Source organism: Alosa pseudoharengus, unplaced genomic scaffold (genome assembly GCF_046254945.1).
Source record: "Alosa pseudoharengus isolate Yale_2024_CS ecotype anadromous, Long Island Sound unplaced genomic scaffold, YU_APseudo_1.1 YU_APseudo_1.1_scf_11, whole genome shotgun sequence".
NCBI classification, from domain to species: Eukaryota; Metazoa; Chordata; class Actinopteri; order Clupeiformes; family Clupeidae; genus Alosa; species Alosa pseudoharengus.
Window position 1 is genome coordinate 12,785,783 of NW_027468576.1, and position 15,734 is coordinate 12,801,516.

Genomic DNA, 15,734 nt, shown 5'->3' on the forward strand with positions numbered 1-15,734 from the left:
TGTGACGGCTGGCGCATCCCGCCAGGGGGCAGCGAAGCTTCCCCCCGAACCTCAGGGGGGTTGTACCTTCCTCGTCCGACGATGTCCCGGGAGCTTCTGACGTCTGCAGTCTGTGTCTGTATTTTCTAGCCTCCTGTGAGATGTGAAAAGCGGTCAGTGTTAAAAGCACCTGGGCACACACACACACACACACACACTTGTAATAAACATGGATCTCTCAGTGACATACTCTCACCTTCATGGCAGACACTTGGATCAAGAAAGCTTCCATGTTTCAGCCAAACATTTATAGGCCACACCATTAGTTAATTGCCACTGATTAGGGTTAGGTGCCTTAAGTCGACGGAGGCAGCGCTGCCTTGAAGTTGATGGTGGGGGCCCAAAAGACCATCAAGCGTGTGTATACCAGTATGTCGCATCCTCATTGTCTTAACTGGATGGTAGACATGTGAATGAGGTTATATCTTGTCAACGTGCCATTTTGGAGTGTCCATGTAATGATTTATTGCTATGTGTGTCGACCCAACAGGGATGGCTCTATAGGCAGGGGCCAGGGTGGGCTAAGCTCTCCCAAGCATTGTGTCTTGCCCACCCAAACAAAGTCAAGTTTGGTCATTTTTCACATAGATCTCTATTCTTCAAAGTCACTGAGTAGCCTACTGTTGGTACGAGAAAAAAAAAAATAAACTTGTTTTGCAAGGTCCATGGTACTCCTGAACAGGATTATAAATTACATGCTTCTTACTTTGTTGGTGGTTTGTTGGTGTGTGTGTGTGTGCGTGTGTGTATGTGTGTGTGTGTGTGTGTGTGTGGTACAGATGACTGGTTATGCAGCCTTCAAAAAGAATGATTCTCTGGCAGAGGCCCCCATTGCCGTAACAATAAAGGTGCTGGACAAGAATGACAACGCTCCAGTATTTGAACCACTGCAACCTGTCAGCATCTATGAGGATAGCCCAGTAGGTGGGTCACCTCCTCAACCATCACTACACTTCAAACACTCTCATATACTTGATAATAATAATGCAAATGAATTACAAATGAAAGGCTATTGAAAGTCTGAAGTGAAAAGAAGAGATACGGATATAATACAGGGGGCAAAATAAAGTGGTAAACAATGTAAAAATAAAAACAGCATAAACTGTAAAAGAGGTGAGTTAGGGCTCTAGCCCAGTGATTTTCAACCACTGGGAAATTGTCCAATTTCACTTAATCAGTCCAGAAACATGTATTATTGTGTGTTGTTGCAAATAGTTGGCTAGGCTAGGCTATGCCATTGTTGAGCATCTGTGCCTGCAATGTAGTGACTTGCTAAATAAATAAATACTCTTTCATGTCAGTGGGTGGCACTAGGTAGCGCAATAAAGACCTTGTTAATTAAGTGATGGGCATGAGAAGTGGCGGTGAAAAATAGATTAGAAATCTAGATATGGCATTGGGCTCCCGAATTATTTTATACAGTCTATGCTCCCGAACCTACAGTATAGCCTACGTAAATAGCGCTGCCATCATAGTGGGGGCAACAATCACTGGAGGCCAATGGAGAAACAGGTGTTTCTGATTGGAAATCAGACAGTATCTCTGATTGTCAACAAGTGTTGCCCATAGGTGTTTTCCCCCAGCAATATGACGGCCGCATTCACGTAGCCTTCACGATGCCACTAATGCGGCATCTAATTTTGTAATATCTATGGGTGAAAAGATGTAAAACAGCGATAGATAAATAGGCCTAGCCTATAATTTTGTTAGCCTGTAATTTTGTTAGGCTATATTTTTGCTTGGTGGCGTGCCGCGGGATTTTTTACTCAAATGTACTCAAAAAAAGGTTGAAAAACACTGCTCTAGCCATAGATGTATGTCATTGTGTTAGTAGCATGTTTGTATGTTGCAACTTAATGTTAATTGTTGTTGAACACTTTACGTTTGAAGTTGTATTTGAGTTACACAGTAATACTACATTACCCATAATGCAGTGCGGGTTACGTTAGACGTGAATGACGTAAGAGAGTGATATGAGAGATGCTATGCCTGTTTCACGCGTGATTTCTGCAAGTAAAAAGAATCCTTGTTTGAAGCCGTTTCAGTTTGCCCATTTATTTGCTGGCTAGTTAGAAACACAGAACATTGTATGATGTATGTTTGTGAAAGGGTTAGTGTAGCCATCAGTTCTGTAGCCTGATGGCTTGTGGGTAAAAACTGTCTCTGGACTTGTTGGTTTGGGCCTGGACCTCCTACCAAATGGAAGGAGAGTGAGAGGTAGGGCTGGGATCAGAGAGGATCTAAAGTTTCGTGGAGAATAGCATAAATTACTGTAGATGGCATGAAAGATAGGCCTACTGTTATCTAGATTTTAAATCTAACTGTTCTCTATTACTGGTACACAACAGTACTGTTAAAGCCTTCTCACATACACAATACTCACATAGAGAATTCACTCTATTATAGAAGTTAAAGCAACACCAAAGAGTTTTTTGTACCATAAAATAATGTTTCCAAAATCGTTTCAGTGGTTCATCAACTCGTAACAGGGTGAACGGCAATTCGTCATTCGCTTCGCGGCCCTCTATCGGCTATAACCGCTCTATGTAAGTTTGCCAGATCGGGTAGCGGATCTGTAGTTCGATGGAATGAGACATAAGAAACTACAAATTTGACTTGCATCTGATGTCGCAATACATCGTACTTTTATAAGTCATGCAAAATATTCTACCTTGTCTGTGGACATCGTTATTTGCAAAGCCGGTGTTGGATAAATAAATAGCGTGCGTGCGACAGAGGGAAAGTTGTTTGGTATTGCTTTAATCTATTTTGTTGTTTGGATTTGTTAATATAAATATATTCTTTATCAGAGTAGACTCAGCGTAAAACAAATCAAGCCACTCTATGGGTTGTGCTTGAAAAAGAAAGTTGTGAGCTTTGTTCTGTAGCTCCCCGGTTTTCTCACGCTCATGTTTTGCATGGTTTATTCCTCACTGTAGGATCATTTGTGACACAAATGCACGCAACAGATGGGGATGAGCCAGGAACACCCCACACCTCTATTGCCTACAGTGTGGTGAAGCAGGAACCAGACGATGGCGGAATCCATTTCCATGCAGATAAAACCAGTGGCAAGATTTACGTCAAATCTGAACTTGACAGAGAGGTACTCTCTCTCTCTCTCTGTGTTTGTGTTTGTGTGTGTGTGTGAGTGTGTGGTTGTGCTTTATACTGAGAATGCCACAATTGATCATTCCAACACAATTTTAATTCTGTTGAAAGGAAGACAGAGGAATAGTGTTGTTCCTTCTCATTTTTTTCAAGGTGACAGAATGGAAAACCATTTTTACTTTGGCTTTGATAGCAGAGGTTTGGTGAATGGCCACAAAGCTAACGTGAACTAAAAAACATACATATATAAAATATCCATATTGAATGCAGAATTATCTACATTTTGAAAGAAATATAAGTTGAAGAATAGTTAGCCTGCTGAGAGTGCACAAAGTATTATTATGTAAACAGAATGGATAGAAGGTGAATACCAGACAGAAGTAGGGTTTCATGAATAAGGTGAGTTTATGTGGGTGCAAGATAAGCATAAGGGGGTGTAGATATCTGCTAAAATGGGCCATTATATTCCCCAACTTGATTATAAGGCTGTAAATGGGATTAACATCAGAGAATAACGTAAAATACATGTTTATCCATTCTATGTCATCTTTAACTAGATTCTAATTAGGATTCTATCATAGTTTGTTTGTAAAGCCCCTTGGAACAGGACAAAAAAAAGAAAAACATTGAATCCAAGCAAAATTTAACATGAACCTGGATACATACACTATGTGGATTACCAAAGTATTTTCTAGAATGCCTACTCTCTCTTCTCCACAGACAGTCAGTTCCTACGTCCTCACTGTGCAGGCTACAGACATGGAAGGTGAGCCAGGCGGTCTGTCAGGAACAGCCACCATAAGGGTCCACATTCTGGATGTCAATGACAACGTCCCCACACTAGAAAAGGATGAGGTGAGAGCGCTCTCATCAGACAGCTTACTGTACGTAAAGCTACAGTATGTACAAACACCTAGTGGTGAGAATGTTGAACTGCAGCCAACTGCATGTGGGAGAAATGGTGGCCGCCAAGTCAGAAATGTCTTAGTTTTATCTTTGGAGCAAGTTGGCAGACTCCATGGAGGGGTACTGACTCTGTATGGCTCATTCTAAGCTAATGAAAACACAACACTGTATTCATTCTTAAAACATAAATTACATTGTTGTTAATAGATTGCCTAAAACTTAATTTTTAATACATACAAGTGTATAGAAACACCTTAAACAACTATTTTTCCTGTTACATGTAGAAAATAGAATACAGAATAAATAATCAGAACAGGTGTTCAGATATTAAGATATTAAGCACATACTCAAATAAGAGTGAATAGAAGAACTTCCTTAGCTGGAAAATAATGCATTTTAGTAAACATGGACAGAATATTTATTATTTTCCTTTGTTGCATCTCTTGTTATTTTAGTTTTCAGTAAGTATTGATGAAAATGAGGACGGCATTGAGGTAATGCACATTAAATCCTTTGACGATGACCTGGTAGCCTCAGATAATTGGAATGTTGAGTTTTACATTGTGTCTGGAAATGAGGACGATTACTTCAGCATTCACACCAATCCCAGGACCAACGAGGGTGTGCTGGTGCTCAACAAGGTATGTTGGTCTTGCAGTTGCAGTTTCCTTCTGTAATAGAGGGGAATCATCTTCTTGCAACATTTTGAGGTAGAGAAATGTAGGTGAAGAAGATAATAATACCCCACATACTGTTCTTCAAGATGACTGTGTGATTAGTGACTCTGATGTGAGGATTTCAATCTTGCAGCCTGTTGACTTTGAGGAAGTACCAAACATGAACCTGGGGCTTGTGGTGGTGAATAAAGCACGCGAAGGAGCCAGGATACCAATTAATGGTCAAGGAGGAGGAGGTGGTGGTGGAGGAGGAGGTGGTGGTGGAGAAGGAGGTGGAGGAGGTGGTGGTGGAGGAGGAGGAGGTGGAGGAGGAGGAGGTGGTGGTGCAGGAGGAGGGCCTGGGGGCACAGGTGGAGGAGGAGGGCCTGGTGGCACAGGTGGAGGAGGGGGGCCTGGTGGCACAGGTGGAGGAGAAGGGCCTGGTGGCACAGGTGGAGGAGGAGGGCCTGGTGGCACAGGTGGAGGAGGGGGGCCTGGTGGCACAGGTGGAGGAGGGGGGCCTGGTGGCACAGGTGGAGGAGGAGGGCCTGGTGGCACAGGTGGAGGAGGGGGGCCTGGTGGCACAGGTGGAGGAGGAAGTCCAGGAGGGCCTAGTGGTGTACCTGGAGGGCCTGGTGGTGGTGGCGGAGGAGGAGGAAGACCTGGAGGGGTTCCAGGGGCCCCTGGAAAGCCTGGAAGACAATTGCCGTCTTGGATCAATATTTCAAAGTATAAACAATACCCGGTGAAGGTCAATGTGAAAAACAAACCCGATGGGCCAGTCTACCGACCAAGCACCAAGCCCATTTCCTTACCAGAGGGCAACAAAAAGCTCCCCAGCCCCAAGATCGTTGCCACTTTTCCTGCCTCAGATGGAGATACAGGAGAGCAGGCCACGGATGTCAGGTCAGGAGCTCCCCCACGCTGTTTTCATCTTAACACCCTGTTTTATATTGACCGTATACAGTACGTCATCTTCAGAAAGGTGAATTCGGCCAACCTAACGATTTCACCCGATCCTGTTCCATTAGCCCAGTCTTCATAAGTCCAATTCAATTGCTCTTGCTGGAAAGTTACAGGCTGATGTGAGATGAATTTCGCTTGAATTTTTCTCCTGTGACAGATATGCTAAAGGTTACGACCCGGGAAACTGGTTCTCAATTGATGAGGAGACGGCTGAGGTCATCCTCATTAAGACTCCAGACCGGGAGTCTCCACATGTGGTGAATGGGGTCTACATAGCCAAGATTCTTTGCTTGACAAATGGTGGGTATAAAGGCCTACCTCATTGGCTCAGTTAGCTAGCCAGTGCCTCGCTGGTTTCCAGAGCTGCTTGTCTTCATGTTGTACTAGAGTTCATTAAAAAAAGAAAACCATGTATATAAACATAGCAGGTCCATACGCAGATTTCTAAAAGAAGTCATTAAAAACATACAGCAAATAAGGAAATTGTGTTACAGTATCTGATTAACTGGACTGATTAACTCATTGTTTTATCATGTGTAATAGAGACCTCTTTTTACTCATCTTTACCAGAGGTGCCACTACAGCTTGTAACATGATTGTAACACTACAGCACTAAATTTGAGCTCATATCTCTGTGCCTACATTTCTGAATGCAAACTTGGACTACTGTATGCTGCCCATGCTATTGTTGTTATTAAGTGTTAGTGTGTGTCTCACATGAATGTTTCCTATGTCTCACTACTTTCCAGAAATGCCAACCCAGACAGCCACTGGTACCATTGAAGTGCATGTGGAGGACGTAAATGACAACTGCCCCAGACTCAAGAGCAACGTGCAGTTCCTGTGCAGTGACACCAAGGTAAGGGCCCGCCTACACTCCTGTCCACCACAGTGGAAGACTTCCCTGTTTTTTTTGTCTGTGTGTGCGTGAGAACTGCAACTGAAACTCTCCTGTCGGTTATTGGCTGGAACAGTTATGTTTTATGGTCCAGGCTGGACTAGGCTGTTTTTGTTGGCGCTTTTGGAGCCTGGGCTGTTCACAGAGACTGCTTTTTTTTACAGTGTATTCAGGGGACAGGCAGCTAGCGGATGGTGAGGTGATGTTTGCTGTATGTGACAAAAAATGTTTTAGCTTAGAAACCGCCTAACATCGCTTAGAGCACCTTTAATAAGAAAGTGCCTTAATCTGATGTTGACAGTCAAAGTGGTAAATGGACTGCATTTATTCAGCATTTCCCACTACTCTGAGCACTCAAAGCGCTTTACAATTAATGCCTCAAATACACACACTCAGATACACAGATGACAGAAGCTGTCATGCAAGGCGCCAAACTGCACATCAGGACCATGTGTGTTCCTAAGGCATTTTCTTTTTAAAATATCTATGTTGGTTTTGAACATTTCAACCAGAAAGAAACAGATTGAAAGGGTCTAGTTTTGACACAGGAGGTATTATCATTAAGATTTAAAATATATGAAACAATTAAACAATGCCACTCATTCAGTGAGCCTCCTCAGTCCTCTCTGGCAACCACTTACCCATTTCACTCAAAGGAAGATGCTGTGCGTCGAAATGTTAGTCATTTGCACCATTAAAGTCTGTAAAAGCTATTTGTATGCTCCGGTCCTTCCCTGGGTTCCGCTGCTGATTCTGTGGTCCTGTTCTATGAGCACCGAGGGGCTAGAGCACAAGTGATACCCATTGCTCTTTGCAAACTAAATCTCTTCGTTTAACCATAAACAACCTCTCTGTGTTTTCCCCATCTGTCCTTGGCAGTGAAGCAAAGGCACATTCATTAATTAAAGGCACCCTTAACAGGTTTTTTCCCCTTAACATAACGTTTCCAAAATCATTTTGATGTCACATAACCTCATGACATGACGAACAGCACTTCTGCCATTATCTGAGCGGCCCTCTGTAGGCAATTATCTACCTGGCAACTTTCTGGTTTCGGGTAGGAAACTGCTATGCTACAGGAATTTAGAGATCTTTTTCTACAGACTGCTGCTGGTGCATTCCCTCGATATTATATCAGAGTTATGTTCATAATTTGTTGCAAAAGACGCATATTTAGTTTGTTTATTATTGTGCTTCTCAACCAGAGGGGGACCCCGAGAGCAAATCTTGTTAAGGGTGCCTTTAACTATTTGATAGTAACTGAAATGTTATTGTGAAGGTGGTGAACGTGACAGCAGAGGATCCGGATGGACACCCTTACGGCCCTCCGTTGACGTTCACGTTGCTGGATAAGGGTGTGGGGGTGCAATGGAGGCTTGAGAGGACTGGAAGTGAGTAAGGACGTGCTCTATGATAATGGCACAAATATAAGTGACATGAGCAATTGTTTAGCACAGATTTTGTTTTTGTGATAGCTCCCAGTCCCAGTTTAGTTTTATGTATTATGTGTGTGTACATGGGGGTTTCATCTTTTGAAACTTTTTGTCTAATGATTGTGATAACTTTGGGTGGGTGTTAATGGACAAAAGTGTACAGTAGACGTTTTCTAAAACCAGTGAGATGTGTGAAATATTAGTATGAAATATAGGGTGATGTAATCATTTGTGGTTTCTGTGTGGTTGTGTGTGTAGATGATTCAGTATCTCTCTGGGGTGAAGATGGCATTTGGCCTGGGTACTATGACGTCACATTCGAGATACGAGACCAACAGGGATTGGCCTGTCCTAAAACACAAGTCCTCCACTTGGAGGTGTGCACCTGCGAAGAAGGTTTGACTTCCTGTAATCCAAGAATTAAGCAGGAGCAGTTATCAGGAGGGGCATCCATCAGAAAGTCATCCCAACTGGGGGGAGCTGCAATGGGAGCACTATTCTTTGGCGTCCTTACACTACTGTGTGAGTAAACATCACCTCATGTTGCTGTGTCTGTGTCTGTGTGAGACACAAATTATGCTGTCATTGTTGAAAAAAATGTCTCAGGGCTGTATTTTGGGTCACCAGCGCATGGCGTAAAGTTCGTTATTCACCCGCGCAAAGTTGAATTCGCTATTTTGCACGTTTATTTTTTAAGCATTGCGCCCAGGGGTGTGGCAGTTAACAACCTAGGGAGGGGACTAGCGCATTGTCTAAAAATCGCTATCATACACCACCTAAACCTGGTCAGAAGTCAATGGCGAGTTGTTCATATGCTATTTTAAGAGCGCATGTCAACAGTCATATTGGTAGGTGCACGCACCATCCTTCTATAATTCATGAACGCACACCAGCGCACGTCCATGCAAAGCATTACAAATTGCACGATTACAATGGGAAACATAATTAGAACAAAGATATTACGAAATACTGTGCATCTCATGATGAGTAGTTATTCACCATCATTTGCAAATTGGTAATGACGGTTAAAAGTGATTAGGGGAGAGGCGAGAGACACGTATGGAGCACAGCTGAAAACGTACTGTCACGAGATATAAGCTCCTCTGCAGGATAAATGTTGTTTTATTCAGTCATTTGAGCAATATTAGGGTAAGTGTTGCTTTTTCCAGCCTATGTTTTCGGTGGTAACCCATTGTCAGTCAATAGTGAAAGTAACTGCATATAACTGTCTTGTCGTTGACTGACTCCTTGGTGAAGTTAGTTTCACTTTGCCAATGAGTTCAAATAGACGAGTGCAAATGCGTGAAGGCTATGCTAGGTTTTAGTAAAGCATGGTTTAAGAATGACTATTCTATACGGTCTCGCAAGCAGCCTCCTTCAAATGCGCCTTTGAATGCCAAAATACCGATGCATTTATTTGACATATCGCACGTTGCGCCGTTGAAGGGAATGACAGATGTCATTCTCATTGGTTTAAAATGATGTTACGCCCCAAACACACCCATATGAGTGATTAAAAGACCTAGGAACACCTTGTTACGCCATGCGCTCCACTTTGATAGTGAAACCCCTCCCAATGTGAACTGGACATCCTACTAAATTTTTTTATTTACAGGGGGGTCACTTTTGACGAGTGACGATGCACTTTAGAATGTCATGATAGGGCCCTCAGTGTCTGACAAGTAAGTTACAGTGTCATCTTCATCATGCTGATGTTTCTCCATCTGAGGAAATTATCAGTTCACTGATAAACATGTTAAATCTGTTAGTACAACCAACAGCAAAAAAAGGACATGAATGGTAGAATCTTTAAATTTAACAAGAAACTTTAGTTGTAAACTTAAGTTACATGACATTTTAGAAGTTTAGAAAAACACACTTTATTTCGATTCTACAGCTACAAACTTACAAATTTACTTACTTACTTACTAACAGACAGACCTCAGACAGAATGAACAGAGAGACAAACCGACAAAGGGGGTGGGGGGTTGAATTCCTGGAGGAAAGTAAATAATGTGTCGATATCAGCATTGGGTAAAAACTAACTGCTCAAATGAAATACATGGAAAGATAGTTTAAGAGAAAAACTGCATAGACATAGAAAATGTTGTCTTTGAAACACATGTGGATGGGGAACACGACACATTGTAGTAAACCTGTTTTTCCCCCAGTTTTTAGAGATGGTAAAATGTTAATGTGATACAGTTATTTGTGCATATCTACATTTGGCTGTCACCTAATACCTGTATGTGTGTGTGTCTGTGTGTGTGTACTATTAGTGATCCCACTATTGGCTCTGTACTGTACCTGCGCTGGAGCCACAGGCTTCACTGAGCTGCCCTTCGATACCAAGACTCATCTCATATCGTACCACACGGAGGGAAAGGGAGAGGACAGGGTAATTACATACTAAAAAATGTTACACACACAGTCTGACTGGAGAGAGAAAACAGTGGATATGGCACATCACTAGATGGCAATGGCACGTTCACATAAGTCCTCCAATGCAGACACACTTTGTCCCTTTCAGGCTTCTAAATTAACTCAGATCGATGACTCAGTATTTTGTATGCATATGTGAACACTCCAACCGAACTGGGACCTCACAATGAACTCACAATGTGAATACAAAATAAGTCCCTTTTGATTTGGTCCACTTTGACAGTTTGGTTCTTTTAAAAGGGACTATTTGTGAAAACACCCTAAATGTCCTAGTCCTTGTGTATTTTAGTATCAGGTTCTATTGTGTCAGAAAATTCAACTGAAAATTCAAATTGTGTATCTGTCTCTCTGGTTCCGTTCTTTGAGCAGGAGGTTCCTCTGGCGAGTATTCCGGTACAGATCTCCAAAGATGTTTCAGCCTTCAGAAACAAGCCAACTATGACGAGCAGGCCGGTGCAGATGCAGGAGAGCGTCTACAATGACTATGATCAGCAAGACATGGTGGACATGGACTACAGTGCCCATGGGGAGGTGCTGTCATATTTGCAGGAGATGAGGGAGATGAGAGAGGAGGACCAGCTCACATTCACAGCACTACCAGACTCACTTCTGGACAACTACTTCTCACAGGTGTGTGTGTGTGTGTGTGTGTGTGTGTGTGTGAGTGAGTGTGTGAGAGAGAGAGAGCGAGAGAGAGAGATTTCATGAGTGTTACGGCCAGCTCAGAAGCTGAAAAACATAAAATGGAAATAGACTACACAGTTTATCACAAATAGAGAATATTATTGTAAGGCTTTCAGTGTTGCCAGGTCACGTGACGAAAAACAAGCAACGAGGTCTCTGAAGCAAGCCTAAAACAAGCGACCCATGACCAAAGCAAAAAAAAAAAAAAACAAGCATTACGTATGCAATCATCTGATTGGCTGTTGTCTTATTTAGTCAGAGATGGACTGTCCTACATGTGCACCATGAGTCCCCCTTTCATTAGCAAGAGCAAGCCCAAAAGAAGCGACCGCACCAAAAAACACATCCAAAAACTTGCAACCCGCGACTACAACTATTTCCAAGTGACTTCATGCAAAAACAAGCTCAAAGCATACTTGTCAAACTGAAGCCTTTTATTAAGGCAAAGACATGGCCTTTTTATGCTTCTCAGGTGTGGACAGTGAAGCTGATTCTGCCCATGCACCACCCAAAGGCTGTTGCACTGCCACTGCAAAACTAGAGGGGCATAACATTGTGTCTCTTGAGGATTCAGTAACACTGCGATAACATGTTCTTTTTGTTTAACAGAAAGCCGAGTTTACAGTGGTGGGTTCTTATCAGAAGGACTCTTTGCTGGAGTACTGCTATGAGGGACATGGATCTCCCACTGGCTCTGTGGGTAGCTGCAGCCTCCTCGGGGCTGACGACGACCTCCAGTTCCTTGACGACCTGGGTTCAAAGTTCACCTACCTCGCCGAGATCTGTGGATACTCCAGAGAAACAAGCCCAAAAGTGACCCAAGAGATCACACCTCCCACGACAGAGGTGGACAACAGTGTCACCATGGCAACCAACGTTAAACAACAGAGGATCAGCTTCGTGGAGGAACACATTCCACCCCCACTTCCCAGCAAGCACCTACGCGAGACTGTTGCCGTGCCGACCCAGACTGTGCTGGTGCAGCAGCAGCAGCCCCTGTACTACATGGTGGAGCCGCAGCAGGTCCAGAGCACAGTGCTGCTGGCTGAGAGGCCCCAAGTGGGTCTGGGTCAGGGAATGATCCTGGTCAACGGGAGTCAGACAGCCACAGAAGGGATGCTGCTGCAGGGGGGAGGCCTGGTGCAGGGAGCCCAGGGGCTGGTGATGGCCCAGGGTGGTCAGGGATTGGTGTTGCAGGAGGGTGGCCATATTCAGGGTGGTCAAGGTTTAGTGTTACAGCAGGGTGGGCACGTTCAGGGTGGTCAGGGTTTGGTGTTGCAGGAGGGTGGCCATATTCAGGGTGGTCAAGGTTTGGTGTTACAGCAGGGTGGTCAGGGTTTGGTGTTGCAGGAGGGTGGCCATATTCAGGGTGGTCAAGGTTTGGTGTTACAGCAGGGTGGGCACGTTCAGGGTGGTCAGGGTTTGGTGTTACAGCAGGGTGGCCATATTCAGGGGGTACAGGGGGTGATCGTCCAGGGCTCGGGTGCTGCACAGACTAAACGAAAAGGGAGTCTGCTTATACCCCAGGGTGGTCAAGGTTTGGTGTTACAGCAGGGTGGGCATGTTCAGGGTGGTAAAGGTTTGGTGTTGCAGGAGGGTGGCCATACTCAGGGGGTACAGGGGGTGATCGTCCAGGGCTTAGGTGCTGCGCAGACTAAACGAAAAGGGAGTCTGCTTATACCCCAGGGCGGGCACATTCAGGGGGCTCAGGGGTTTGTGATGTCCCAGGGTGGGTACATTCAGGGGGGTCAGAGTTTGATAATGCAGCAGGGCGGGCACGTTCAGGGGGAACAGGGGATTCAATTTCAAAATCATCAACATGCTCCTGGTTCCACGGGGTCTACAGGCCTGTTTCTGGTAAACGGCAGCCAGGCGACACAGTGGGATTGGTCCATCAAGGAGATGGACTAGTGCAGGGAGCGCAGATGGTGGTGGTGCAAGGGGATCAGCAGCACACACCTGGGTCTCCGGGCATGTTTCTGATGGACGGAAGACCATTTAGCCCTGGATTCCCTCTCCCCGATGCAACCAACACATGCAGATCCCCAGTGCTACTAGTGGATGGAGGTACAAGGCAGAGAGGGAAAATCCAAGGGGCCAATGGGGAGTCTCTACGCGAACAGCGTTTTTTTGCAGAGGCCTAGACCTTACCCTCAATGTCCAACTCTGCAGGGAGATGAGCCACCCTCATGAATAGCTCCATGCAGTGCTGGTGTTAGTGCGACAAAGGGCACTGAGTCAAAAGATTCAGGTTTTACCCCTCAGGGAAGGAGTGGGAGTTGGAGGCATGTGAGGAGGGTGCTGCTCCAAGCTCATTCAGAACTCCTGGGAAGGAGTGTGAATAAGAGCGTCAAAGGATCTTTCACCACAGTAATTAAACCAGCCCTAAAGGGGTTTACAAAGACACACATTTATTATATTAACAAGTTCATTTATCATTACACATCTCAACTCTGAGGGACCCTGGGAGCAAATCTTCTTTAGTGCTGCTCGTGAAAGAGATGTTATATCTCAATGAGACTAACCTGGTTAAATAAAGGTTATAATAATAATAATAATAATAATAATAATAATAATAATAATAATAATAATAAATGACTATTATGCGAAGGGAACTGTGGCGCAACTGGTTACAGCCCCTGTATCATATTTGGTTTCTCGCCCATACCATCTTGGGTTCAAATCCAGCCCGGATCATTTCCTGTTCCCATATCTATCCCACCCGCTTCCTGTCACTCTCTCCACCATCCTGTCAGATTAAAGACATAAAAGCCCCCAAAAAATGTATTTTTTTAAAAAAAATCATTATAAATGCTGACTGTCAGCGGGGCATATGAGTTTAGTGTGAGATATTCTCCTTGGTTTTATGTGGTAGGTATATGTGTGCTGTAATATAGACTGTATGTGACCATTGATATGCTCATGTCATATATTGACTCTTGTAACATCTTTTAAACAAAGGCTCAATATGTAAATTTTGTTTAGGGTTTTTTATGGGGTTTGCTTAGCAATTAGCCGCTTCGCAAATAGACGCTGACATGAGTGTGCTATCACTTGCCACATACATCAGTGCCGAATTTCTTTACTGACAAGCATCGACACGGCGGTGGTAAAGTTTGATGCTGGTGCGTGGGGTTGTGTTGAAAACAATGGAATCCAATGTAATCAAATGTCGAAAGCGGAGTGTGCCACACTCATGTCGGCGTCAATGTGCAGAACACTTCAGTTGATGTCCCATGCTGTGGCTTTCCCAGTTGAACAATTCTCAGAGTAACTTAGTTCTGTATGAAACAAGGTTTTTCTGGCTTGCTAAAACTCCATTAAATGTAAATTTTATTTTACATTGTTGGTGGAATGAGTTGCCCAGTGCTCTCCACTCCTGTGATAGTTTTGGGTCTTTTAAGAGGGGCCTAAAGGCATATCTGTTTATCGTGCACTGTTAATTAAGCATTTCTTATGATTTATGGTTTGTATATTATATTAAAGTATGTCATAGTATTTGTTTATTTTCATTGTTTATTTTCATTAGGCTATTGATTGCATCAACATTATTGTTTATTATTGCTATTCTCTTTAATGAAGTCTTGCCAACTAAACTGTTCACTGTTAATTTAACTAAGCGTCTGCCAAATCCCATAACCATAATATCTATCAAATTGCCATAATTTACTGTAATTACTCCACATGCCTAAACCCGATTTTCAGTTGAGTTTTTTTCCATACCAAGCCTATGAAGCGATGCACCACCACAATAAAAAAAATAAAAAAAATGAGGACGGGTAGGATGAGCCACCCGTTTTTTACAGTAAACAAATGTTCTCATGTGACAGCATTTTAAGGAAGAGGTACTCATTCCTAACAATCTGGAAATGTACAGCACGTGGCAAATGTGGTAAGAAATGATTTTTTGCTCTCCAAGTGGATTCTATTCATGTCCAGAGTGAAAACAAGAATAGAATAACATTCAGCATTTTCTTTCAAAATTGTGGTTGTGGGGGTGGGGGTTGTAGATGTGACACCAGGGCTTAGGTCTAAACCTGTCTGTACATTTTCAGATAAAATCTATTTTGCAAGTTCTCAGTTAAATATTGGTGTTTGATTGATTAAGGCAATGAGGAGCAGGATTGCAGTGGAGGACTGTCCTGTTGCTGTATCAGCAGATGAGAAGGGCCTAGTGGCAATGACGTGTCTGCGTAGGCTAGTTGAGCAGTGATTCTATGCTTTTGTGAGAAAGCACGCCATTTATGAAAGCAAAAATTTCCCTGGCAGACCTTTGCAAAATTAACCTGGGTGCCAGCCGAACTTAGTCCTGCCCACAACATTTGAGGTCGGGAAGTTCGGTCTGGCATTGCGGAGCAACATGCTCGCCCCAAATCTGGTGGACCAATCAAATTGGGCTTTACGATGATGGACAGGTGAGCAACAGCGCCTCGTCTATCACGTCATCTGAGCATGCTTAGGTTGATTAGGTTGAACAAAAACGCTGTGGCTAGAAGGAGACAGATGGCTTCTAAGACCCCATATCGAAAATGCATATTATTTCAATGAGGTTTTATCACTGAAAACTTTGGCCAAAGTTGAGATGTGGGAAAACTCATG

General features: G+C 43.6%; 1 protein-coding gene across 1 annotated transcript in view; it reads left to right on the forward strand.

The window, feature by feature from the left end:
* LOC143117496 (desmoglein-2.1-like) overlaps positions 1 to 14,633 on the forward strand; it is a 36,147-nt gene extending 21,514 nt beyond the window's left edge. Inside the window, exons 4-16 of the mRNA XM_076279244.1 lie at positions 819 to 963; positions 2,979 to 3,145; positions 3,871 to 4,005; positions 4,512 to 4,697; positions 4,867 to 4,969; positions 5,084 to 5,618; positions 5,836 to 5,978; positions 6,428 to 6,537; positions 7,856 to 7,967; positions 8,268 to 8,531; positions 10,289 to 10,407; positions 10,821 to 11,081; positions 11,745 to 14,633. Coding sequence (XP_076135359.1) covers positions 819 to 963; positions 2,979 to 3,145; positions 3,871 to 4,005; positions 4,512 to 4,697; positions 4,867 to 4,969; positions 5,084 to 5,618; positions 5,836 to 5,978; positions 6,428 to 6,537; positions 7,856 to 7,967; positions 8,268 to 8,531; positions 10,289 to 10,407; positions 10,821 to 11,081; positions 11,745 to 13,046 — 3,582 coding nt within the window. The 3' untranslated portion in view covers positions 13,047 to 14,633. The remainder of the gene's footprint in view (positions 1 to 818; positions 964 to 2,978; positions 3,146 to 3,870; positions 4,006 to 4,511; positions 4,698 to 4,866; positions 4,970 to 5,083; positions 5,619 to 5,835; positions 5,979 to 6,427; positions 6,538 to 7,855; positions 7,968 to 8,267; positions 8,532 to 10,288; positions 10,408 to 10,820; positions 11,082 to 11,744) is intronic.
* The last annotated feature ends 1,101 nt before the right edge of the window (positions 14,634 to 15,734 follow it).